Below are 24,854 nucleotides of genomic sequence, written 5' to 3'. Positions count from 1 at the left end.
AAGAAACCATTGCCTAATCCAAGGCCATGAAGATTTACTTATGTTAGCCTAATGGAGTTCTGAAAAAAACGGATTTATGTAGCTAAAGTAAATATGTCTTTAAAGCCAATTAAAGAAAAAAAAAAGCAGCCAAATATACACTGAATTATCTGAAGAAGTAAAAACACTAAATGTACTTACAAATCATATTAGTCACAAAAACTCACAAGCTTCATTGCAGTCAGAGAGATCCAGTTTTAAAGTGAGATTCCAGAGTTTCAGCAGAAACTTAAAGTCATTTCTAAACTGTACCAATGAAGGAAATGGACTATGAAGCAGTCCACTTCAAGTGATTTACTATGGAAAGGAAGAAAAGAATCTGTCCATAGCAGATGAAAAGATCCTTTATGCATGTGAAGATGTGGATACTTATAGAATACAAGCCAAATCCTTTTAGAAAATCAGAAAGAACGGGGCGCCTGGGTGGCTCAGTCGGTTGAGCGTCCGACTTCAGCCCAGGTCATGATCTCATGGTCCGTGGGTTTGAGCCCCGCATTGGGCTCTGTGCTGACAGCTTGGAGCCCGGAGCCTGTTTCAGATTCTGTGTCTCCCTCTCTCTCTCTGACCCTCCCCTGTTCATGCTCTGTCTCCTCTGTCTCAAAAATAAATAAACATTAAAAAAAATTTTTTAAAAAAATCAGAAAGAACCATTGGGTCTTTGATTATCAATTATCATGAGGGAAAAAGGCTTATATTTGGTGAGATATCTGTTGGCTGAAAAAAACGTTGGTAAGAAAATCAAATCCATACTTCAGAGAAATAAGTGATTTAGGAAGAATTTAAATCTCGACTTTGCAAAAAGTATCTTTATGTCCCTGATGTCCCAAAATGGGCATTTGGCAGAGGCTCAGGAGCTGCTGAAACTCCCTGGTACAAGGAAAGAGGTCCATTAAGTTGGGATGGCTTGAAGATCCAGGATCTTGTGCCTGTGTGGACCACAGTCCTCAGGCCGACTGCATCCTGACACAGCATTTCCTCCACAACAGCAAGACAAGTTGTTCTGGTGCTCTCCGTGCTGGAGGATCCTCAAGACCTTCTTTTGACAACTCTAAGACATGCACTTGCAGAAATACAGGCCAATAGGAATGACACCATGGATGACCTTGGTCATTTAATTATGCCAGATTCAATCCTCTCACCTGAATGGAAGGCAGCTGACCCTGGGCTCTGTTGTTCTAAGTCATCCTCCTGTCAGAGGTCAGAAAGCACAGATGGGTCCCAGGAAATAGTTCCTGACAAGAGGACCTCCTGTCATGTTCTTTTCTCTGGAAAGCCAGTTTGGACCTCTCAAGAATCTTTTCCACAGAGGGATGTCCTTGGCCCAGCACATTCTTCATTGGCAACAAGAAACATCTCCAAACAAGTGCTGGATTTTGGTTTTTCTGTTCACACAACATTAAAACAGAAGTGAGGCACCTTCAGAATTGGTCTAGCCTTCTAATGAGCCTATTTCTAAAGATCAGAATCATAAGAAAAATGCATTTTTGCTTTCTCCTGACGTAACTTTTGATATTTTCTCCTAGTTTCACCTATATTAAGTGATCATTCCATGCCTCAAATGGAAGATGGAATTATAATTCTTAAGACACTGTTTTATTACTGTATATTATTTAAACATGATTCTTAAAAGGAAATTGTTTCCATTTTATGCTATTTGTAGGTATGGTTTTTACAGTATTTTTGTCGTCGTTGTTGACAAGTCCACTAAAATAATCCAGGAACACAGCAAGAATTTTGCCTAATAAAATAATTTTCAGTGTTTTCTCTTTTTAGTTTTATTGCTATTAGTTAAGTGGTATACAAGTGCTCAAATGGAAACATTATAGAATTACAGTTCTCAGGACAATGTTTCATAAATATACATCACATAAATAGGAGTTTTGTTAGTAAATTGCTTCCATTTTATTCAATTTCTACAAAAAGTATATTATTTTTGATATTGCTATTAAACAAGTCTCTTCTACTGATCCAGGAAAACATAATAATTTTGTCTCCTAAACTATTTTTCAATTTGCTCTTCTTTAGTCTTTCTCCTGTCATTATGTGACTACACAATTGCTCAAATGGAAGCTCAGCAGAACTGTAATTTTTAAGATAGTGTTTATAAATTTATTTAAAGGTGAATGTCATTTTCTCTGTTTCTAGATAGTCTGAAGATAGTATTTCAATTGTTTAACTTAAACTCCCCAGTAACATTGTCGTCAAAGTATCATGTCCATATCAGTTGTTACAGAAGACCTCTGGAGGGAATGGTATCAGACATCAGATGTGCTAATCATTGATTGGAAATACAAATCAATACATGTAAAAAGCAATGCCAGTGATATGCTATTGGAGTCCTGAAGCTGCATTCCCCAGCCCTGTTGAGGAAGCAGAAATTGAGTTAAACCAAGGTCAGAGGTAGAGCACCAAGCAACAGATTCTAGTTTTAAACAGACTGCTGCCAATGATTTTCTCAAACCATGGGCCAAATGCAGAATGCAGAGTTTGCCCTTTTTTGTGTTTTGGGACAAAAAAATTTTAACCTAACATCCATAAGGCTGTTGTGAGAATTAAATGAAATAACACATCTATGGTGCTTGCATGAATAAATAACAGCTGCTATCATGATTACTGCCAATTAGAAATATTATGGTGGAAAGCAGTGAAGAGAAAAAAGTTACAGGTTAGATTCACTATACCAAAAGGAGAATAATAATCTTGACTAGTGTCATAATTGGAGTTCTTAAAATGTAATCAAATCCAGAGGGAGCAAGTTTAAGAAAAAAATTAATGGATTCATATTAATTTAAATTATGAAACATTTCAATATTTGAGAACCATGAACTAATTTGGAACTGTTTAATACTTCTTATAAAGGCTAGTAATAGTGATGGCATAAAATAAATTTGTAGGTGGCAAAATTTAAAGTTAATGTAAATCTGAAGAGCTGTGACATGGATGGAGAAAAAGAAAATGAATGACTTGTTTATTGATAAGATGTGATTATCGTTAAACAAAAGAGTGGATAAATGAACACTGAATTAGCTAAAATGTTAAGAAGAGAAAAAGTAATACTGAGAGCTGTCAGGAAGAGAATTAACACCATTAACTGTCAATGTAGAGGACACCTGAGGAGTGGCTGCTTGGCCTTACAGAGAGGCCTCTTCTCTAAGAACCCTCCCCAGGAGACAGGGGCAGGCTCAGGCAGAACCTGATGCACTTTGAGGAGTTGATGGGTCCAGAATCAATGTGACCTAGTTAGGCCAGTAAGAGTGGATCTCAGGACTTGGGGATTTGGAGCTGAGTGATAGACTGGGAGTCAGAGTCATATTCATAGCAGTACTCTAGGGGTAAATAAGGTCTGTAGATTTATTGTTAACGACCTTAAACTTGCCTTGGCTCCTGCTTCAACAACACTCAACGAATTCCCTAGGTCAGGTACCATGCCCTCCTGATGCCTCCCTTCCTCCCCAGCCCCATCTTTTTGGCTCAACCCAGCCTGATTAAGTTTCCGTTATTTAAAATTAGGAAAAATATTTCAAAACAAATCATCTGAAGTAATATTTATACAGCATCAAAAACAGTACCACTTTCACATTATCAATGAAATTCTAAGTACTAAAAATGTAAATTCTCTGTGAAGTTTATTTCAATGTGAATAATGAAGCTCTGGAAATTCCAGCAAAGATAAATGTGAACAAGAGAGAGGCAATACTAGTTTTCAATAAAAAGAAAGAACATGATTTTTCCAATGTACTACATGATCTTTTTATTTGTCATTTTGCAAGTGGAAAACTGATGGAAACTATGTCACAGGTCTACACGCTGTTATTTGGGAACTACTGAATGAAACCCTAGAGATTCTGAAATATAGAATTAAAAAAAAATCTTTTGATTATTCAGTAAACTCATTTTTATAAACAGGGACTGAGGTCAGGAGAAATTGATCACTTCGAGGACGATAATTTTAGGCAAGGCTGCATTAGAACCCTATCTAATGCTCTTTGGACATAAACACATTGCTAAAGAAATGTTTCCTCACAACTGGAAATCTAATGAATAAAATAATGGCAGCCTATTCATTACAGATAGCTTGTTGGTGATCAAAGCTTGCTTTGTCATGCTGTAAATGTTTAAATTGTAACAGTCTAGACATTTCATTAATATTTCTTAAAGAATGGGAGATATTAATTTATACACTTATGAGTCACCATGGATAAAGAAAACAAATAAATGAAATTGCCATTATAATGTGAAATGCTGCAACATAATAACAATTTGATGTTCTTGTTTAAGATTTCAAACTGAATGTTGATTAGTTAGCAATATATTATACTAAAATTTTCATTTCAGAAATAGTTCATTAGTCTAGAATTTGTGGATAGGGACATTTGTAATTATTTCTCCCACAACTGAAAAGATACAACCTCCAATGCACAACTTTGGATATATACAAGAAGCACAAGTTTTGCAGTTAACACTGGGCATGGAAAACTGGCTATAGGGCCATCTATGGGGGCCTGTTTCAACTATAGGAAAATTTCTCCTCTTGATATTTTCCCTATAAAATGATGGCAAAGTTAAATGAATCTGGATCTTCTGTCACCCTGTAATTTTTATTGACTTTAACATTTTCATTCCATTTACTAAATAAAGTAAAATCAATTTTCTATAATGAATACACATTATTTTCATTATTGGGAGAAATAAACTTTACTATTAGAATAAGTGCAATCAAGTCATGATTTTTTTCCCCTATAGTTGGTAATTTCTAGACTATTTATTTATTTATTTATTTTTAAGTTTATTTACTTATTTTGAGAGAGACAGAGACAGCATGAGCAGGGGAGGGGCAGAGAGAGAGAGACAGAGAGAATCCCAAGCAGGCTCTGCACTGTCAGCACAGAGCTCGATGCAGGGCTCAAACTCACAAAACCGTGAGGTCATGAGCTGAGTGGATCAGAGAGTCAGACACTTACTTAACTGACTGAGCCACCCAGGCACCCCTTGACCCTCTATTTAAACTAAGCCTACCAATTTCAGGCTTAAAACTAAGTTCCAGGGATCTACCATACAACTTTGTGCCCATAGTTAACAATACCATATGGTACTTTTTTTAAGAGGATAGATCTCAGGTTAAGCGTTCTTAATTCAATAAAATCAATTAAATCTATGTAATATACATATTTTGTTTTCAATGAACACAATGAAAATTTTAAAACTCACTTTTTTCCTAATTATAAAAGTAACACAGAGACTTCCAGGTCTGGGACGAGGTGGAGTAGCTGCACTTCTCCCCATCCCTCCTGCTAAGTTCAACTAAAACCCTGGATGGAATTATGAAACAAATACATGAAAACTCTGAAAAGATGGAGAAAGGCAGATTGGCTAGTTACCTTGAAAGACATGGCAGTGAATTCCCTGGGTTTTCTTTTTGCTTCATATTTCTCAGACTGGGTGCTGGAGATGCAGGCAACCTAGAAATGCCAGCAGGCTCAGACACAAAAAAGGCCCCAAAAGCCTGCTCTCTCTAGACAAAGCACCAGGAAAGGAAGAGCCTAGCAAGAAAGAAACATTCAGTTAATAACCACTCATGCAGAAAAAGGTTAACATTGAGAGGCCTGAGCCATAGAACGTCCTGCTTGCAAGGTGGGCCTTTGGCTAGCCTCTGGGAACTTCACTGATAAAAATAGTTCCCGACACCGATTATTAAACTTTCCTTAAATGATACAGATGCTTCACTGTGCCTTGACTGTTCATGCAAATGATAGGGTTTAAACTGTACATCTGCTTTCCTTTTGAGGGTCTGGAATTGGTGCTAAGCAGTGGGTACCTATATGACCAGACCAAAAAACCTTGGGCACTGAGTTTCTAATGAACTTCCCTGGAAGACAACACGTTATACCCATTCTCACAATTCACTGATGGAAAAATTAAGTGCATCCTGGGCAATTCTACTGGGGGAGAACTCTTAGAATCTTGTGCCTGGTTTCCTCTAGACTTCACTCCACAAAAATTTTCCTTTGCTGATTATGCTTTGTAACATTTACTGAAAGTATCATTGAGGAATACAACTGTACATTGAGTCCTGTGAGTACTCCTGCTGTATCACTGAACATGAGAGTATTCTTGGAGACGCCCAACATACTGCCATACTCCAACCAAGTATCAGAAAAAGTGGTGGTCCCACCCCCACCCCTGTAAGCAATAGCCCAGTGGGAAATGTAGACTTTCACTCATGCCAGACTATAATGAGGTACCCCAACCCTCTACCAGGATAGTGTCAGAGAAAGCTGAGTGGGAAGCCAGAACTTTTACCATCTTCTAATGGAAATGTGGTCCTCCCGCAACCCCATCTCCCATAATGTCAGTGGAGGCCATGTGGGGAGTAGCGATGAGGCATCCTTCTACCTCCCAACTATGGGGGCTTTCAGTTGAAGTCTGGTGGAGAACCTGAACTCCCACTCCTATACACCCCTTTGTCACATGGGGTGACAAAGAATGCCTAATGGGGATATGAACTTATACCCTGACCAGGAAGTTATAAGGTGTCATCCCCGTAACCCCACTCTGTGGTGTCAGAGAAGGCCTGATAAAACAGAAGATTTAAATAAGATCCAGAGTATCATAATGTAATACCCCAAATGTTCAGGATACAGTAGAAAGGTACTTTTCATACTAACAACCAGGAAAATCTCAATTTGGATGAGAAAGACAACAGATGCCAACACTGAGAGAACACAGATGTTGGAATTACTTGATAAGGATTTTAAAACAGCCAGCATTAAAAATGATTCAATAAACAATTATGAACATGCTTGAAACAAAAAGTTTCAGCAAAGAAATGAAAGACATAAAGAAAAGACAGATAGACATTTTAGAACTGAAAGATTACAATATCCTAAAGTAAAAAACTTTTTAAATTAGTGGATGGGCTCAACAGAAGAATAGAGGAGTACAGAAGAATCAGTAAACCTGAAGATATATAATAGAAGTGATCCAATCTGAACAATAAAAAGAAAATGGATTTAAAAAAAAATAACAGTCTTGAGGACCTGTGAGCTATACTAAAAGATCTAACATTTGTGCCACTAGAGTCCTGGGAGGAGAGGAGAAAGAGGGTAGACCTGAAGAAGTATTTAAAGAAAAAATTTCTGGGGGTGTTTGGGTGGCTCAGTCAGTTAAGTGTCTGACTCTTGATTTCGGCTTGTCATGATCTCATGTTTGTGAGATAAAGCCCCACATTGGGCTCTGCACTGACAGCACGTAGCCTGCTTGGGATTCTCTCTCACTCTCTCCACCCCTCACCTGCTCCCATGCATGTACATTTGCATACGTGCTCTCTCTCAAAATAAATAAACAAACTTAAAAAAAATTACAAACTGGGGAGAGTAAAGAAACTCAAATGGAGTTAAGGTTTTTATATTTCACTCAAACTAATAAAACGCCATCTCCAGTAGGCTGTGATAAGTTATGTATACATAATGTAATACCTAGAGCAACCATTGCAAATTTATACAAAAAGATATACTTGAAAACATTACAGACAAATCAAAATGGAATTGTAAAATCGTATTCAAGTAACCAGCTGAAAGACATGAAAAAGAAAACAGAAAAACCAAAAGCAGAAGGAACAGCAAACAATAAATTGGCAGACTGAAGCGTTAACATATCAGTAATTACATTACCTATAAATGGTCTATTTTGTTTGTAAAAGCCAAAAACTGAAAAAAAAAAAAAACCCCAAAATTTCCAAACTGGTGAATAAATAACAAATTGTGGTAAATCCATGCCAGGGTATTCTACTCAGCCACAAAAGGGAGTTGCTACAAACAATAGTTTGAATAGCTCTCAAGTGTCTTACAGTGAATGAAAAAAAAAATTTTCTAAAGACATATGTTTGGGGCGCCTAGGTGGTTCAGTCTGTTAAGCATCTGACTCTTGATTTTGGCTCAGGTCATGATCTCATGGTTCGTGAGTTTAAGCCCCAAGTCGAGCTCTGCACTGGCAGGGCAGAGACTCCTTGGAATTCTTCTCTCTCCCTTCCTCTCTTCCCCTTCCCCATTCATGCTCACTCTCTCTCTCAAAATAAATAAATGAACATTTTTAAAAAAGGCATATATTGTATGATTCCATTTACATAACATTCTAGAAATGACAAAAGCATAAAGATGGGAAACGAATTAGTGACCAAGGGTTAGGAATGGGAAGAGGAATGGGGGTGTGGGTGGGTACAAAGGGCAGCACAAGGATATCTTTGTGGTGATGGAAGAGTTCCATATCTTGACTGTAGTGGTTATGTGAATCTGTACGTGTAACATATGGCATAGAATTATATGTAAACACAAGTACCAATGTTAGTGTTTTGATACTGCAGTATAGCTGTGCAAGACATAATCATTAGAAAAAAAACTCAGTGAAGGGTGCACATGGTCTCCCTTTTTGCAACTGCCTGTAAATCTGTAATTATTTTTTTAATTACACATAAACTGTGCATACAAATGGGTGAACGTCTACAGCATAGAAAAGACTTGCAAAGATAGGCATAAAATTATGTGTTAAGGATATATCTCTTTTATTTGAATTTTTTAAAAAATGCAAAGTTATTGCATTTCAAAATCCAAATATAGAAAAATATAAACAAGATGAAAATCACTTCCTCTATGATGCCATCAAGAGAGAATTTTAATTCACTCATTTAAATACTGAGATACTCAGTATACTCAGTATACTCAGATACTGAGTGCATCCTATGGTGCCGTGAACTGTTAACATTTCAGTGTGTATGTCAGAACTTTCCCGTGCATCTAGAGTCATATACAAATTATCATCATTCATGGATATGCAGTATTCTATGCATAATATGTATTATTGTATAACAAGCTCTCATTACTTGATGTTTTCTTCATTAATATTCATCCATTCAGCAAATATTTGATTACCTGCTTTAGCCAACATCAATGCTGGACTCCAAAAATATAATGGTGAATTAATCAGATATGGTCTGTTTCCTCACGAAGCTTACAATATAGTGACAGACTGTCACTAAACAATTTTTTTGAGATAAATACACAATTACAGTTTGTGTCAAGTTTACACAAATATAAACAATGTTTGAAATACTCAGCAGGACTGCCTGGGTGGCTCAGTTGGTTAAGCTTCCGACTTTGGCTCAGGTCATGATCTCACGGTTTGTGGGACAGCTCAGAGCCTGGAGCCTCCTTCTGATTCTGTCTCTCTCTGTCCCTCCCCTGCTTGCACTCTGCCTCTCTCTCAAAAATAAATAAACATTAAAGAAAATTTTTTTGAAATTCTCAGCTGTGAAAGGAAAGGTATCTTGATGGCCAGATATCAAAGCATGTTTATCATTGATGGAAATGAACCAGTAGAGAGAAAGGTTAAAAATATAGGTGTGAGAGAGGATAACAGAATTAAAGAAAGCTGAGAAGGAAGGAGCCAGAGCACAAGTATAAGGGTTGGCTTCAGGTGGAAGGAAACTACCACATTGAAATAGAAGCAAAAGAGGCAAAGACAAGTACAGATATAATTTAGTTTATAGATTCAGAGGTCTGAAGTTGAAGCAATTCCTTTTTGAGACCTTCTATTTTCTTATCAAAAATATAAGAGAAAGTCATCTGCCAAGAACAGGATGTAAACTGGAAGATCTGAGGTTTAAAGACAGTTGTGGTTTTCAGTTGCCATTTGGAAAAGCAACCTAAATAGAGAAAGTAAACTTGCCAGGCCAAGTTAAGATACTGTGGAGTCTGCCATATGGGCCAGATTCTGACCATGTTCAGCACACTGACTGCAGTCAGAGAAAGGTCAAGGGAACAGATTCTAGATGAGAGAAATAAAGTGCTGTAGTAACTAAAATTTAAAAGAAAGAAAACAAGAAAGAAAGAAGGGAAGTATTTTTCAACTGGGGGGGGAGAGAAAGAAAATGGCATGAGAGAAAGGGGAAGGAAGTAAACAGGTCAGGGGAACATGGAGGTAAGAGCAAGGTGGTAGTGGATGTCTGGCTGGGGTGCAGCAATGTCCTTTAGCCTCACAATCCAAACACGATCACAGTGATACCAGCAGTTTAACATCAGATTTTATGAAATTGGTTCCATGTTTCTTTTAGTATCTTAGACCCAACAACCTACTGAAACTCTCGGAATTCCCAGGCCTCTAGTTGCTTCAACGAATTATGAGTGAGGCGCAAGTACATTAGAAGAGAGGGTCTAGTGAGCAACAAGAGGCAGAAGTTTAATTATTCACTTCCTAATGGCACTTGTGAGTTGCTATGAGCACTTTCTAAAAGTCCATTTTGTATTTATTCCTAGTTACCAGGAATCCAGCTCCTTTATTCTTAACATAATTTTTGATTTCATGAATGTTTACCTTAATAGAAATGGACTTGGAAGAACTGACATATGGGTAAATCATCTGTTAGATGGACTCTGTCCAAAATAGTTTGCTACCATTATTCTCTGAGAAATACCACTGTTCAACAATTAGGAATTATTAAGTTATCCACACTCTGGGAACACTAAACTTATCAGACCTTTCATTTAATGGCTATTTTACTATTAAAAAGAAGAATCTCTTTATGATTCCTGTTGCTTAGAATTAAACTTTAAAATGCTTTAGTTGACATTTATGATGAACAAAAACAAGCTTCTCTAATAACAGCAAAAAAATATAAAGTGGCCAAGCAACTGGTTAGCACATGAACAAGGTATAGACTGGGTTGAAAGAAAACTGTAATTCATTCTAGAGTTCAATCCCTGGTTTTTGACCATCTCTTTGGCTGGACTGTTAATGTGTGATTCTTGTACAAATTCTTTTAATTTGGGGTTTTCCTTTCCTCTCTCTTCCCCGCCCCCCTCTTTTTTTTTAAAGAAAGAGCGTATATAGTTTTTTCCTTTTATTGAAAATGTTTCATTTTTAAAAATGAGAGACTTTTCATGCATTACTAGTGCAATAAAAATTACCAAAAGAGAGAGGTAAGGAGAACATAAAATAGTGTTTGCCTTAACTAAAAAATTGTTAGGACACAAAACTTGGTTCTTTGCTTCTCTTGGTCACAGCCAAAAGGGAAACCTGAATCAGTTACATCACTGCCAATTAGAAGGAAAAAAAAATACATAATTCAAAGACTGGTGCTTATGTGAGGCCAATATGCTCATTTTCCCTTCCTTTTCAAAATTTTAAGTTTTGCTTGGCGCCATATACAACAATCTAGTGGCAATTTATTTTTTTGTTTCCTCCTGTCTGCCATCAAGTGATGCACGTTGGGAGTTCATTGTATGAATCAGATTGGAACTGCTCTGAATTTCCATTAAAATCTACAGTTTTGTCAGGGTTTGTAAATGGCTTACCTCGAATTCAGAGGGAAAAATGGAGTGGGGGCGGGGATGGGCAGGTGGAGGCAAAATTCTATACTGGAGTAACCTCGATGGCAGCTCTCATACTGAGATTCGCTGCCTTGGTTTTCTGAGCGATTTAGGCTTGCCCCTTCCCATTCCTGACGGTCCTCAATTTACCCTTACACTGGATAAAATGGGTAGAAGTTTAGGCTCCTAAAATCACTAGTGCAGGTAGCCCCTGATGCCAAGGAGGGAGTCTAAAGTCTTCAGTCATCAAAGGTCACCTTTTAGCCCTCATCCGGAACATGACACAGCCACACGAGTCCTACGGCAGAGTCCTACGAAGGTCTCAGCACCCCCCGGGAAGCCAGCGCAACACCACTGACCCACCTCCGACTTTGGCGAAACAATACCAAAGACGTCAAATCCCTGAAGCACCCTCCAGCTCTGCGCCCACTAGAGGGCGCATGCGCAGAACGGGGGAGGGCGGGCAGCCATCCAGGGATCGTAGGTATCTGAACAGGGGGTAACTGTCTCGGAAAGGCCTGGCTCCGTCGCCAGGTGAGGAGATCCCTGATAGCAGCTATATAGGATTAGCCTCACCAAAGACAAACACGAGAAGCAGCCGTCTGGTCTCCGGCGCGTTTCCGTTTCAAACTTGAACTTCCGGTTCGTTAGCCGGTTCCGGTCCGTCTTCACTTCCGGTCACCCTCTGTTCCGCCGCGGCCGGTTCTTGCGTCCACTGCTGCCGGTTCCGCCGCGCTCCAGGTGAGGGGACGCGGGGCACCTCGGTGCGTTGCCCACTGAGAGGCCGTTGGGGCCGAGGGGGCGAAGCTCAGCCCTGCTGTTGGCGCGGCGGGCCTCCCCTGCGGTCGGCTCTGGAGGGCTGGAGGCTGCTTGTGGGCGCCCTGGGCCGCGTCTGCCCTAGTCTGCGGCCCAGGCCTCCGGCCCCGGCCCGCTCGTCGCAGGGGCCGCCGCCCTCCCATCCGGCCTTGTCTATGTCGTGGGCTTCCCGTCCCCCAGTGGGTTTTGCGTCCCCAAACTTCATTCCTCCCTCCTCCGGGGTTTGATCATCTCTCCTCCTTCTTCCTATTGAAGGCATCCCAGCCTCCGGGGTTTTTGAGTATGGACTATGCTTGTATGTTGTCCCAGGGCTGCTGCCTCTGCACTACCACGCAGTTGCTGCTGCTGTGCTGTAGGCTTGTTGAAAAGTTAACCTACTCCCAGTTCCCAAGGTGTTAACTTCTGCTGCTGTTAGTTTCAAAATTCCACCTTTGCCACATGTTAGTTGTGTGGTCTTGGACAAGTTGTTTTCTTTCTTTTTCAGTTTTTGAATCTCTATGATGAAGACAATAGTTGTTCAGGATTGTGAAGATTAAGTGATATAATTAAGTTGTTTAGCGTGCTGGCCTTGTTCTGTTATCTCCACCATTTGTCTTCCTGTCTACAGTTTACAAAGTGCTGTCAGGGTGTTATCTCATCCTTAGCACTGTTCTTGCTAAGTAGATCTTGATTACCTCATTTGGGGTCAGGAATTTTGGAACTGACTAGGCAAGTCAGTACAGTATGTTAGGCAGAAGAGCTAACCCAAACAGCTCTTCCTGACTCTAGGTTCACCCGAAAGGTGTGAACCTTACTTACTTGTTTGGGTTTAATTGACCCCCCCCTCCCAAATCCTTTTTCAGTTTATAAATCTGATAGGGCCTAGAAAGATACAAAGTACAGTAAAACCTTGGTTTGGGAGCATAATTCGTTCTGGAAACATGCTTGTAATCTAAAGTACTCGTATATCAAAGCAAATTTCAAGAACCATTGGCTTAGTTGTGATCATGGGATCATTTAAATGTGATCATGTAGCGTCACTACTATTGCAGGACATCATTCGTTTATCAAGTTAAAGTTTATTAGGAAAATTTGCACATCGTGGAGAACACTCGCACAACAAGTTACTCAGAATCCAAGGTTTTCCTGTATTAGAATTGTGTGAGAAAGGTTCAATGTGAAAACAAAATGACTCATGCGTTTGCATTGTGTTGTTGCATTGTGAATGATCTCACTATTGAAGAAATGAAGTTGAAAAGTAGTTTTAGGGCTATGAATTTAAAAATATTAATGGTATTTGTTTTGTTATGCTTGGTCCTTTAGAGTACTTGCTAACTTGGAATTCTCACTAGTGGTATAGGTGATGTATAACATTTGTATACTACTTTATTAAGCATAAGAGCCCATGCCATTCAGCGTATTTTCTTTCTTAGCCGAGAAAATTGAGGAGTCTAGAGTATTGGCTCTCAAACTTTAAGTGTGCCTCAGAAATGGTGGGGTTGGGGGAGGCTGGGACAGGGACTGTTAAAACACAAATTGCTAGGTCCTTTCTCTCCAGCCCCAATTATGTTTTTAACAAGTTACCAAGTAGGGTCATGCTGTCATTGGTCTGAGACCACACTTTGAGAATGCTGGTCTAGAGGTGACTTGTCTAAACTCATCTGGAGCTCAGGTGACCTCACTCCGAACTCTATGCTCCCCTCAACACAACATAAACTGTTAGTACTGGTTGCATTCCTAGCTTTTGTGAATTTTCATTTTTATTCCCACCTTCACAGAAAAATAGTATTTAAACCATATTTCAGTTTGGTTCAAGAGGTCTGTTTGGCGCTTTATTGACGATCATAACATTTGCTAGCAAGTTATCTCTAAAATGGATTACATTGCCCTAAATTAACACACTTTATTTAAATTTCAGTAGTGTAGGTTGTAAACATAAGAGAGTAAGTATTAAGTGAATTTATGGTGCTATCTTCTAGTGGACATGGTGAAGACAGTTTAAGTTTCTAAATTATTTTCACATGATTCAATTTGCTGCCTTGCTGTTGGTCATAATTCAGGAAGAATGCAAGCAAATATTTCATTAAATAAGTGATAGCATTTGTAAAGACCAATACTTTTGAAATTAGGAAATTCTGTTCTCTGACATGTGAGGGAAATGTACCTAGGAAAACTGGTAGAAAGCTTTTAGAGGGAAGAGACCTACATGTTAATGGTTGATAAGAATAGTAGCTGCTGTATAATTTTGTTTGCTTATATCTGTGTCTGTGGGTTTTGTATTTACTGATCTTTCAAGAGACACAGTTGTGATGTAGGAGAAGAAACATGAAATTTAGTCAGAAGACCTGTTGTGTTCCCACCTATGTGCCCATGAAAAGATTACATACTTCTCCGAAGTATCTTCTCCGAAGATTACTCTCCGAACTCTCATTTCCTTAATTGTAAAAGAGGGACAATTCTTATCAACCTTGTTAAATGACATTGCATGAAAACTGTACACCTTACTAAATATGAAACAAATAATGGCTGTTTGCTATTTAGCACAGTGCCTGGAATACTTCAGTTCCAGTTTTTAAGAAAATTTATTTAGCCAGTGCTTAATTTGTGTAGTGCTTACTATGTGCCAGGTCTATGTGACTTATAAATATTAGCTAATTTAACCCTCATAAGAACCCCACAGTAGGTAGTATTATCTAGACACTAAGAGTCTGTAGACCTAGACACTAAGAGTCTGGTAACTTCCCAAAGTCAAATAGCTAGTAAGTGAGAAAGCTGGGATCTGAACCCAGGTACTCTAGAGTTTGCCCTTTTAACAACTCTCTGTACCACTTCTCAAATGTTAAATAAATATGAATGGTCCATCATGGAGAAACTTGCCTGTAGCATAAATCTGGTCAAAGACGAAGGTATAGGTAGCTTATCATTGCAGCTTAACGGTTGGACAGGCAGAATCTGAGTGTTATGAAGTAGTAACTTAAGCCAAAAATTGGGAGGGTAGGGGGAATTTTAACTTTGAATCCTAATAACTTTTGGTGTTCTGGTAACATTTTTGTAAGGAGAAAATCTTGTTTCTCCACCATCAAGTTGTAAAGAAAGACTCAAACTACGTTGCTCCTAAAATTTAGTTACAAGTTTGGCTACGTCTTTGATGTATCTATTTTAACTTATTTACTTGTATATCTCTCTCTTTTTAGGAACCTTTTTCTGAGTAAAAGCTGCTTGATCATATGTTTCAAGGATGGCTCTCCCTATCATTGTAAAATGGGGTGGACAGGAATATTCAGTGACCACACTTTCAGAAGATGATACTGTGCTAGATCTCAAGCAATTTCTTAAGACCCTTACAGGAGTGCTACCAGAACGCCAAAAGTTACTTGGACTCAAAGTTAAAGGTAATTCTCTCTTCGCTTTAAACTTCTTGCATTGATATGTTTGTGATTTTTTTATATTAGCTATTATCTTTTCTCTTTAGTAAGTCTTTCCCCTTGGAGATTTCTTTGATAAGGATATTCCTAAAATTGTTTTATAGTAAAAGTGTGAATTTTAAAAGTTACTTGAAAATACCATCACTATTAAGATTACTTTTGATTCTTCTGACAGTTGGTGTTTGCTTGTTAAACCTTTGGCACAGAAGCCTCAGGTAAAACAGCGTAATTTCTGACATCTTTGTTCTAGCACAGCTTTTTCATTACAGTTTGGTTCTTCTACTCTCCCTAAATTATCTTTGCTGCTTCAAAAATAATGATTTAAAAATTATAGGCAGTGTTCATACACAGCTTGAAAGTGTTTGTGTTTATCATATCATGGAAAGGTGAATTTTGGGTAGCAGTAAATCTTTAGTTTTATCTTAGGTGCTCAATGTTCAAGACCTTTTGGAAAACATCTTCATTTTGAATGGCAAAATATAACATGAATTTGTTTCATTTAGCTAGCTGGATAAAAGTGTTCCTCTTAGATGGAGTTGGGGAAAAAAAATCTTGTGTTAGTTGTTACTTCTTAGTGTATTAGACATTGCTAATTCAGCAGTGACAGTTTGTTAATTTAAGAAAAAAGAAACTGCTGTGGAATCTGTACCAAACCTTTTAATGTTAGGGTTTTATATAATGGGATAGTGAAACTAGCACCTGAACTTTAGTGAGAAAACAGTCATTTGCTTGTATTGTAGGCAAACCTGCAGAAAATGATGTTAAGCTTGGAGCTCTCAAACTGAAACCAAATACTAAAATCATGATGATGGGAACTCGTGAGGAGAGCTTGGTAAATGTTTACTTTTGTTACCATTTGTCCCTTTGAAGATATTATGATTTATATTACACTGTTATATCATAATTTTAATTGTGGTAAAATTGTCAGTTTAACAGTCAGTGAAAAATTAAAGCTTCCCAATGTATGTGGTATTAACTCAGCAGAAAACAATTATTAGGGAACTTGTTAGTGTATAGTTAGCTGTAAGTGTAGTGCAAATGGTCAAATTTAACATGGTTAAATCTGTCCAGTGAACATATATAATGAAGTATAAAATGTGGAAATTTTCTCACAGTCTATCTTTGAAAGATTCTTGAACTCAGCTTGTATCTTTTATTTGCTTTTTATGCTATGCATGCATTTGTTATGTTAAAGATAATCTGGTAAAACAAAACCATTTTTTCATCTTAATAGGAAGATGTCTTAGGTCCACCTCCAGACAATGATGATGTTGTCAACGACTTTGATATTGAAGATGAAGTAGTTGAAGTAGAAAATAGGTAAGTGCTTTTCACTATCAAAGGAAATGGGTTATAATGTGAAAAAAAAAAGGTGAATGTTTCATCTGATTTTATTTTTCTACTAGGGAAGAAAACCTATTGAAAATTTCCCGCAGAGTGAAGGAGTACAAAGTGGAGATTTTGAATCCTCCCAGGGAAGGGAAAAAGCTTTTGGTACTAGATGTTGATTATACGTTATTTGGTAAGTCAGCTGAAATTGTGCTTCATCTTCTGTTACCCATAACAACTCTTTTTTTCCTTTTGTTTACTTTTTCCTTCCAGTATGAAATATTGAAAGCTTTTCTTATTATAAAAAGTAAATCATTCATTATAGAAAATTTAGAAGTTACCTGTAACCCCAAAACCCAAAGATAACTATTCTTATATTTGGTGTGTATCTTCCAGGGTGTGTTTGTATGTATATCCTTTTCACTTTTACTTGATGATATATTGAATATCGCAGTCATTCAATATACTCATTGTGAATTAAATGTATATAGTTTTTAGTCACACAGTACTGTAGTTAATGGATGCATCATAATTTAACCAAGGTATTCCCTGTTGATTAACATTTAAATTTTTATGAGGATTATTTAAAACTTATTTTTGATATTTTATCCCTGGTTTTTCATTTAATTATGTTCAGGGCAGATTCTTGAATTTAAAATTTCTCATGTCAAAAAAAGAGAAAGAAGATGTTTATTTCATCCAAAAATATTGCTAAGAAGTGATTAGTTAACTCCTGATACAAGCATGAATTTATTTAGCTCTCATCCTAAACTTTAAGTACAGGTCATAGATTAATGTATACTTATTTTAAAATTTGATAATTAAGTTAATTGGGCCTGTCATTTTGGAGAAATGTGATTCTATCTGGAAGGTGAATGGCTAAAAGTGAGTATAGGTGGCTCTAGTTTGCTTTCCATGTCACAAAATAACATCTATATTTTAGAGGCTATGTGAAAAATAAATTTACAGTTTACTGTATAAGCCTGAATTCTGGGTATTGCTCTTCACAAATTAAAGTCGATTAATTAAAATTAGATTGCAAGGATTTTAAATTGTGTGCTTTGAAAGACCTCTGTTTATCAGCCAGTGTAATTCAGTCTTATGTAATTTGCATCTGAATGTTTATATTACATTTTATAAGTTTCGTTGATATCACGTACTTATCTATGATAACAAACTAATAATCATCTGTGACTGATTTTTTTTTAGACCATAGGTCTTGTGCAGAGACTGGAGTAGAATTAATGCGGCCATATCTTCACGAATTCCTCACATCTGCATATGAGGATTATGACATTGTTATTTGGTGTAAGCTATATTTTTTGTTTAGATTTCTATGGAAGTAATGTTGTTCTGTAAGTTGTTCTGCTTTATAAAGTGACTTAACATGACCTCAGGTTAAATATGATACCTTTTTCATTTGCTTTAGCAAATTTCTAATGAAGCATATTTAACTTTCTTGCAACACAATTTAAACTTACATTTACCATTACCATTGAAATAGTTAAATGTAGAAAGAGAGTAGATGATGCTGTCAGAACAAAAATGATCTTATTTCCGTAAGACCTCACCTTGATGAGAACTTTTCTTTCTGATCTTTACTGTAGAATCTCTGAAGACTCCAGATATTGTTGCTTTCTCCTTTATCACTGTAGTTTCAAAACACTTGGAGAAAGATGTGTGTAGAAAAATCACAGTGATGTTCTTCAGAAGTAAAGGAATGTGAATTTACTTAAGGGAAATTAATAGATGGACTAAAACAGTATTGCTTAAATTGTGGTTGGTGGCCCATTCCAGGAATTTACAGGTCCATAATAAGATCAGTTTGCTCCAAAAAGTAAATTTATTACATACTGAACACACTGTTTAGTTCAATGGACATTTTTTTCTGGTAAGATTTTATTGCTAAGGGAAGCACTGTGTTGATTTATATCTTACCTCTCAAACATTTAATGTTGCCTCTTGGCAAGTCATAGGCAGAAATGAGCTATCTTGATTATGAATTAAATAAAATCTCATCAGTTAAAGATGCTGCATTTAATTGTACTGGGTTTTTGATGACCCCATAGTTGTTACTTCAATCTTTAAATTTCCTTTGTACTTTTCCTTTTAGTCAGAGGAAATTATTAATTTCTGTTCAGTATTAATATGAGTTCATAGCCATTAAGGTTAAATACATAGTTAAATACATAATTTCTTGGCTTATAACGTACAGAGAAGAGAGCTTCCTGGGAACATATTTTTGTTCAACTGACACCTAAGATGACATTTGAGAAAAAAAGGTTTTCCTCTAAATGTTATTAAACTAGACTTAGAAATTTAGAGAACTTTTTACCATCATAGGTTTAAAATAAGTTATTTTTATAAATTATGATATTTTTGTGGCCGTATGTTAAAAAAGGCACTTTACTTTAGAGCTAAATAGAGTTTTAATTCTGACTTGGTTCTTACTTTGTGACACTGGGGAGGTCAGTTAATCTCTCTGAGCTTAAGTTCCTTGTCTGAGAAATGAAGATAAGTAAACCTATATTACAGGGTAGTTGCAAGAATAAAAGTGTCAGTATGTCTGTCGTATAGTAATTACTTAATTGGAAACCCTTTTTATTAGGTATGAATATTTTTGTTTTCATTTGGGTATTATAGACCCAAAATAGATACTGAATTAAAAAAAAATTGTTTTTCCCTATCTTGTGATCGTTGTCATTGTAGATACATCAGTCTCTCAAATTCTAGTTCAACTGACCAGTTTTGTGTATAAGGTGATTCTTTCTGTTTTTGTATATGTGTGCAAAGATTTTTATTTTGAGAGCTCAGGTACCTCTTTTGCCTTTAAAAAATACATACATACACATATACACACTTTAAATAATTAAACTTCTTTCCTTTTTAAGCATTTTACTTAATAAAATTTTTAAAATTAAAAAAAAATTAGGTAAAATGTTTAAAATGTAGTTTAGTCTAGTAACTTGGGACCAGAAGGGCATATAAAACAGGGTTGAATTTTAATATCAGTGATCTTGAGAAACTGGTTGGTGTCTCACAATGAGCAGATACATAGATAGAATTTATTAATTTAGTTGTCTCAGACTCATTGTTAAAAGCTCCTAGACTGAATAAGCACTAAGTTTCCTGAGCCTGGCAAAATGCTAATTTTCATCAGACCTAGCAGTCAACTTTGGCATCAACTTTTGGCACATAACACTGATTTGCTTATATTGACATAGATACCAATGCATTGCATGGCAGTGGGAATGTGGAAATAGATTGGAGATCCAGGCACCCTATATTTAAGTTTGTATTGATAAGAAAATAGTTTTAGGGCTGTTTTTAAAAAGGAGTTTAGGTTTTAATTTATGAATTACCTAGATTCAAAATTCTTTTGAACATTGGTGACCTGTATCTTTTAGATAAGAGTTGTTAAAATTCTATTTTGTGTTGACACACTAAAAATAAGTTTATTTTTAAGAATACTTAAAATTACCATAAATATGTTAGGAATTCTTATTTGTGATGCATTTGAACTTTTAATCTTGCTTAGAAAACTTACTTATAGAGAAGAAAAAAATTTTAAATGAAGTCCAAGCTTTTCATTTGTATCATATTATCATTCTTCATATTTTAGCTGCAACAAATATGAAGTGGATTGAAGCTAAAATGAAAGTAAGTGTTAGACAATCCATTTAAGAATGTTTTGAAATTGCATTTGTCTTTTTAGAAGTTCCAAGTTGAATTGATTTCATCTCATCAGAGGGCATTTAGTAGATAAACAAATGCCATTATTAGGAATAGAGGTGTGTTCAATGGAGTACTACATGGCAATGAGAAAGAATGAAATATGGCCCTTTGTAGCCACGTGGATGGAACTGGAGAGTGTTATGCTAAGTGAAATAAGCCATACAGAGAAAGACAGATACCATATGTTTTCACTCTTATGTGGATCCTGAGAAACTTAACAGAAACCCATGGGGGAGGGGAAGAAAAAAAAAAAAAAAGAGGTTAGAGTGGGAGAGAGCCAAAGCATAAGAGACTCTTAAAAAGTGAGAAAAAACTGAGGGTTGATGGGGGGTGGGAGGGAGGGGAGGGTGGGTGATGGGTATTGAGGAGGGCACCTTTTGGGATGAGCACTGGGTGTTGTATGGAAACCAATTTGACAATAAATTTCATATATTGAAAAAAAAGGAATAGAGGTGTGTTTAAAGTCTGTTCAATAGTGGATTGTATTGAACAATTAAGTCTTTTTCAAAAAAAGTACAGCACAGCTCCCCCTTTTTTTAATCCTCCATTTACAATCCTTTTTCGCCCCTTCTTTTGCCTTGGTTGTAATACTTAAAGAAGTGATGTTCTTCTGAAATACAAAATGGGATGTAGTCTGTTTCTAGTTTAATTTCTTTGGACTCATTTATTGACTTAGTAAAATGAAACTAAAAAACTTGCTAGTTGTTGAGCAAGGTGTGGTGGCCAGTAGGGTAGAAAGTTGGCATTGTAGAAAATTGTAGCTGGAGTATTCAGAAAGCTTGGAATTTTTCATATTATTATGTTTTAACCACATGAATATTTGTATTTATAGGAGCTGGGAGTGAGCACAAATGCAAATTATAAGATTACCTTCATGTTGGACAGTGCTGCTATGATAACAGTACATACTCCAAGGAGAGGATTAATAGATGTAAGAAATCATTTTACTTCCAAGGTACCTGGGTGGCTCAGTTGGTTAATAGACTGACTCTTAGTTTCGGCTCAGGTCATGATCCCAGGGTTCAGGAGTTCAGGCCCCATATCGGGCTCCCCACTGAAAGTGAGGAGCCTGCTTGGGATCCTCTCTCTCCCTCTTTCTCTGCCTCTCCCATGCTTGCACATTCTCTCTCTCTCTGTCTCAAAATAAATAAACTTAAAAAAAATCATCTTCTGTTTAAAGACTTGTTTATTTTCTAGCGTACCTTTTTTTTTTTTTTTAAAGATTTTATTTTTGTAACTAATCTCTACATCCATTGTGGGAATTGAACTCATAACCCTGAGATCAAGAGTTGCATGCTGTATTGACTGAGCCAACTGGGCACCCTTCTAGCGTACTTTTTGTATTTATATTGATGGAATAAACTACAGAATTAGGAAGTATATCTGAGAGGATAGAAAGCATCAGTTGAGTTTGACATAGGAAGATGTAGGTAGGGCTAATAGATTGGAATTTTAATGATAGAATTAAGGATCTTGAGGCAGGAGTGTCAACGGTCATGGATAATTATTCCATGATGATGGCAGCACAGTGTTGCTAAAAACAGGGTAGGTGTCATCAAGGAAAACACTAGAAGCAAACCAAAACATACTCGCCCCGTGCCATATAAAATTTGATAAATAAAAACAGATACCATAATGCATGTACTTTGCTATGATGTATGTGTAGCCCTAGAGAAGAACAACAAGACTGTCCGAAGAAAAGGTTGGGCTAAAAAGATTAGAGTTCTTTAATTTGTTTACTCATCAAGTAACCAGTCCTATTATTGAACTCCTACTAGAACATATTGTGGAAGGCACTGTTGGAGATGAGGAGACATAGTCTATAGCTTTGGGAAGCTCATGAACTAGTAGGAATTGGGGAGAACTATTAGCAAACTAGGAAAGCCTAGTGGGGACTGTATTGAAATCTTTGAAATCATATATAGGTTTATTTAAGTGATGGAGATTTATTCAATAAAGGAAATACTTCATACACGAAGGGAAAAACATTATAATGTACTAAAATAGTACATTCATAAAATCTAAACACTAAAATGAGTTTGGGAAGTGTTAAACATAGTAGTGTTTATAATAGTTAAAAATTAGAAATAAAAATAAATCTGGTGGTTGCCAGAGAGGAGATAGGTGAGGAGATGGGTGAAATAGATGAAGGAGATTAAAAGGTACAGACTTCCAGTTATGAAATAAATAAGTCATGGAGATGAAAAGTACAGCATAGGCAATATAGTCAATAATGTTGTAACGACGTTGTATGGTGATGTAGATGGTGACTGCACTTACCGTGGGGAGCACCAAGTAATGTGTAGAATTGTTGAATCACTGTGTTGTACACTTGAAACTACTAAAACACTGCATGTTAATTACACTTCAAAAAAAAGTGAATAAATCCTCAATATCCAATAGTAGGGAATTGGGTATAAAAATTTTTGTTCATGTAATGGAATGATGTAATAGAATATTTAGTGAATGAAAAATTTTTCATGATACGTCATTAAAGTGAAAAAAATACTTAGAGGGCAGTATTTGCAGACTGTTAGAAATAGTTTTTAGCTTTTATTTGGTTCAGGTTCCCACTTAACAAAACATCTGTGAACTCAAAAGCTATTGATGTTTATAAAAAAGACTGGAGGCAAATACAGTATTATCAGAATAGCTAATTATTATCCTTGGTAATGATTGGATTATAGGTAATTTTAACTGTTCTTGTGTGCTTTTTTGTGTTTTCATGTTTTTTTCCTATAGTCAGCAGTATTTAATTGAGAACAAAGTAGTCCATGTTTTAGGGAACAGAGTGCACTTGACGTAATTAGAAAGTGACAGCACTATTTAAGAGGATGCAGGATTTCTAACCCTGGGTGTCATAAACCAGAGCTCTTGTCCTCTTTCTTAAGTCTTTTTGTTAGCTAAGAAAATGAAGAATTAGCTTACTGGGTCAGTTCCATCTTTGTCTTGAAGTATTTGGGGGGTGTTTCGGTAGTAAACAAATAGTAAAAAGTAATTAAGGCAAATAAAATTAAAGTATTTTAGATAGTAAAGTAATTTCAATATCATTCTTTGCAGTAGCTAAGACACTAAGAAGAAAAAAGTCTTTCTCCATATTAAAATATGTTCTAGAAAGTGAAAAAGAATATTTTTAAATGACAACTTTTGTTATCATTTGTATACTACCATTTAATCTCATATAATATTATCATAGAATCTCATATTACCATAAATGAGACTCCTGTCTTCAGCAAAAAGTACTTCTAAAAATTAATTTATTTAAAAAATTTTCTGAATGTGTATAATAAATTGATATTCAAAAATAAGAAAGTATGTAATGAAAAGTCCTCTTCCCACCTGGCCCTCTAGCCAGTTAGTCTTCTCTTCCTACATTCTTGTGTGGTTTTATAGAGAATATATGCAAGTACCAACAGATAGGAATGTGTAAGGAATTATCTTTTTGAAGACTTATTTTAAGAACTCAGAACTAGGGGTGCCTGGGTGGCTCAGTTGGTTAAGCGTCCGACTCTTGGTTTCAGCTCAGGTCATGATCTCACATTTTGTGAGTTCAAGCCCTGCATCAGGCTTCCTGCTGACAGCATGGAGTCTGCTTGGGATTATTTTTCACTCCCTATCTCGCTGCCCCTCCCCTGCTCACGCTGTCTCTGTCTCTCTCAAAAATAAATAAATAAACTTAAAAAAAAAAAAAAAGGAACTCAGAACTAGGGGCGTCTGGGTGGTTCAGTCAGTTGACCATCTGGCTCTTGATTTTGGCTAAGGTCATGATCCCAGGGTTGTGGAATCAAGCCTCACGTCAGGTTCCATGCTGAGCGTGGAACCTGCTTAAGACGGTCTCTCTCCCTCTACCCCTCTCCCCCCCGGTCACGTGCTTTCTTACTCTCCTTCTGTAAAAACAACAGCTCAGAAATAAAAGCAAGAGATTACAAATTATAGTGCATTTGAAGTTAAGCAGTTGCCCTAGAAGTTGTGCACCTGTGCCACTAAATTAAAGGCAGAATCAATTTTCTTTCCTCTACAAAATATTTAAGTTCTGTATTAATAGAGCCAGGTACATTGTTTATTATTAAGGTTTTCTAATTTTGAAAACAGACCCCATGTGACATTCAGGCTCTGAGGGGCACGTATTAGCTCAGGAAGTCATGTGACTACTCAGACAATTACTTCAGAT

At 36.6% G+C, this 24,854-nt stretch overlaps 1 protein-coding gene and 1 long non-coding RNA gene across 5 annotated transcripts in view; one reads left to right on the top strand and one right to left on the bottom strand.

Moving 5' to 3' along the window:
- Positions 1-612: 612 nt before the first annotated feature.
- On the bottom strand, positions 613-11,876 carry LOC124520726 (uncharacterized). 2 transcript variants are annotated; one of them, XR_006964389.1, is made up of 3 exons: positions 11,657-11,876; positions 5,418-5,579; positions 613-2,399 (listed from the first exon to the last, which is right to left on the bottom strand). It is a non-coding gene; the product is annotated as an uncharacterized LOC124520726 (long non-coding RNA). The 2 variants fall into 2 exon arrangements; XR_006964394.1 differs by having other exon boundaries at positions 11,763-11,876.
- An 89-nt stretch (positions 11,877-11,965) lies between these two features.
- Positions 11,966-24,854, top strand: part of UBLCP1 (ubiquitin like domain containing CTD phosphatase 1) — a 34,214-nt gene continuing 21,325 nt past the window's right edge. For 2 of the 3 annotated variants that reach the window (XM_047091765.1, XM_047091759.1), the window contains exons 1-8: positions 11,966-12,140; positions 15,389-15,586; positions 16,360-16,451; positions 16,854-16,939; positions 17,026-17,141; positions 18,158-18,256; positions 20,571-20,608; positions 21,516-21,614. In XM_047091765.1, coding sequence (XP_046947721.1) covers positions 15,433-15,586; positions 16,360-16,451; positions 16,854-16,939; positions 17,026-17,141; positions 18,158-18,256; positions 20,571-20,608; positions 21,516-21,614 — 684 coding nt within the window. In that variant the 5' untranslated portion in view covers positions 11,966-12,140; positions 15,389-15,432. The remainder of the gene's footprint in view (positions 12,141-15,388; positions 15,587-16,359; positions 16,452-16,853; positions 16,940-17,025; positions 17,142-18,157; positions 18,257-20,570; positions 20,609-21,515; positions 21,615-24,854) is intronic. The other variant, XM_047091774.1, reaches the window with a different exon arrangement.

This window comes from Lynx rufus, unplaced genomic scaffold (assembly GCF_022079265.1).
Source record: "Lynx rufus isolate CCGP_SWC_20201006 ecotype Redwood Valley unplaced genomic scaffold, mLynRuf1.p SCAF_1, whole genome shotgun sequence".
NCBI classification, from domain to species: domain Eukaryota; kingdom Metazoa; phylum Chordata; class Mammalia; order Carnivora; family Felidae; genus Lynx; species Lynx rufus.
Note: the sequence above shows the minus strand (reverse complement) of the source record. Positions and strands in the feature narration are given on the sequence as shown.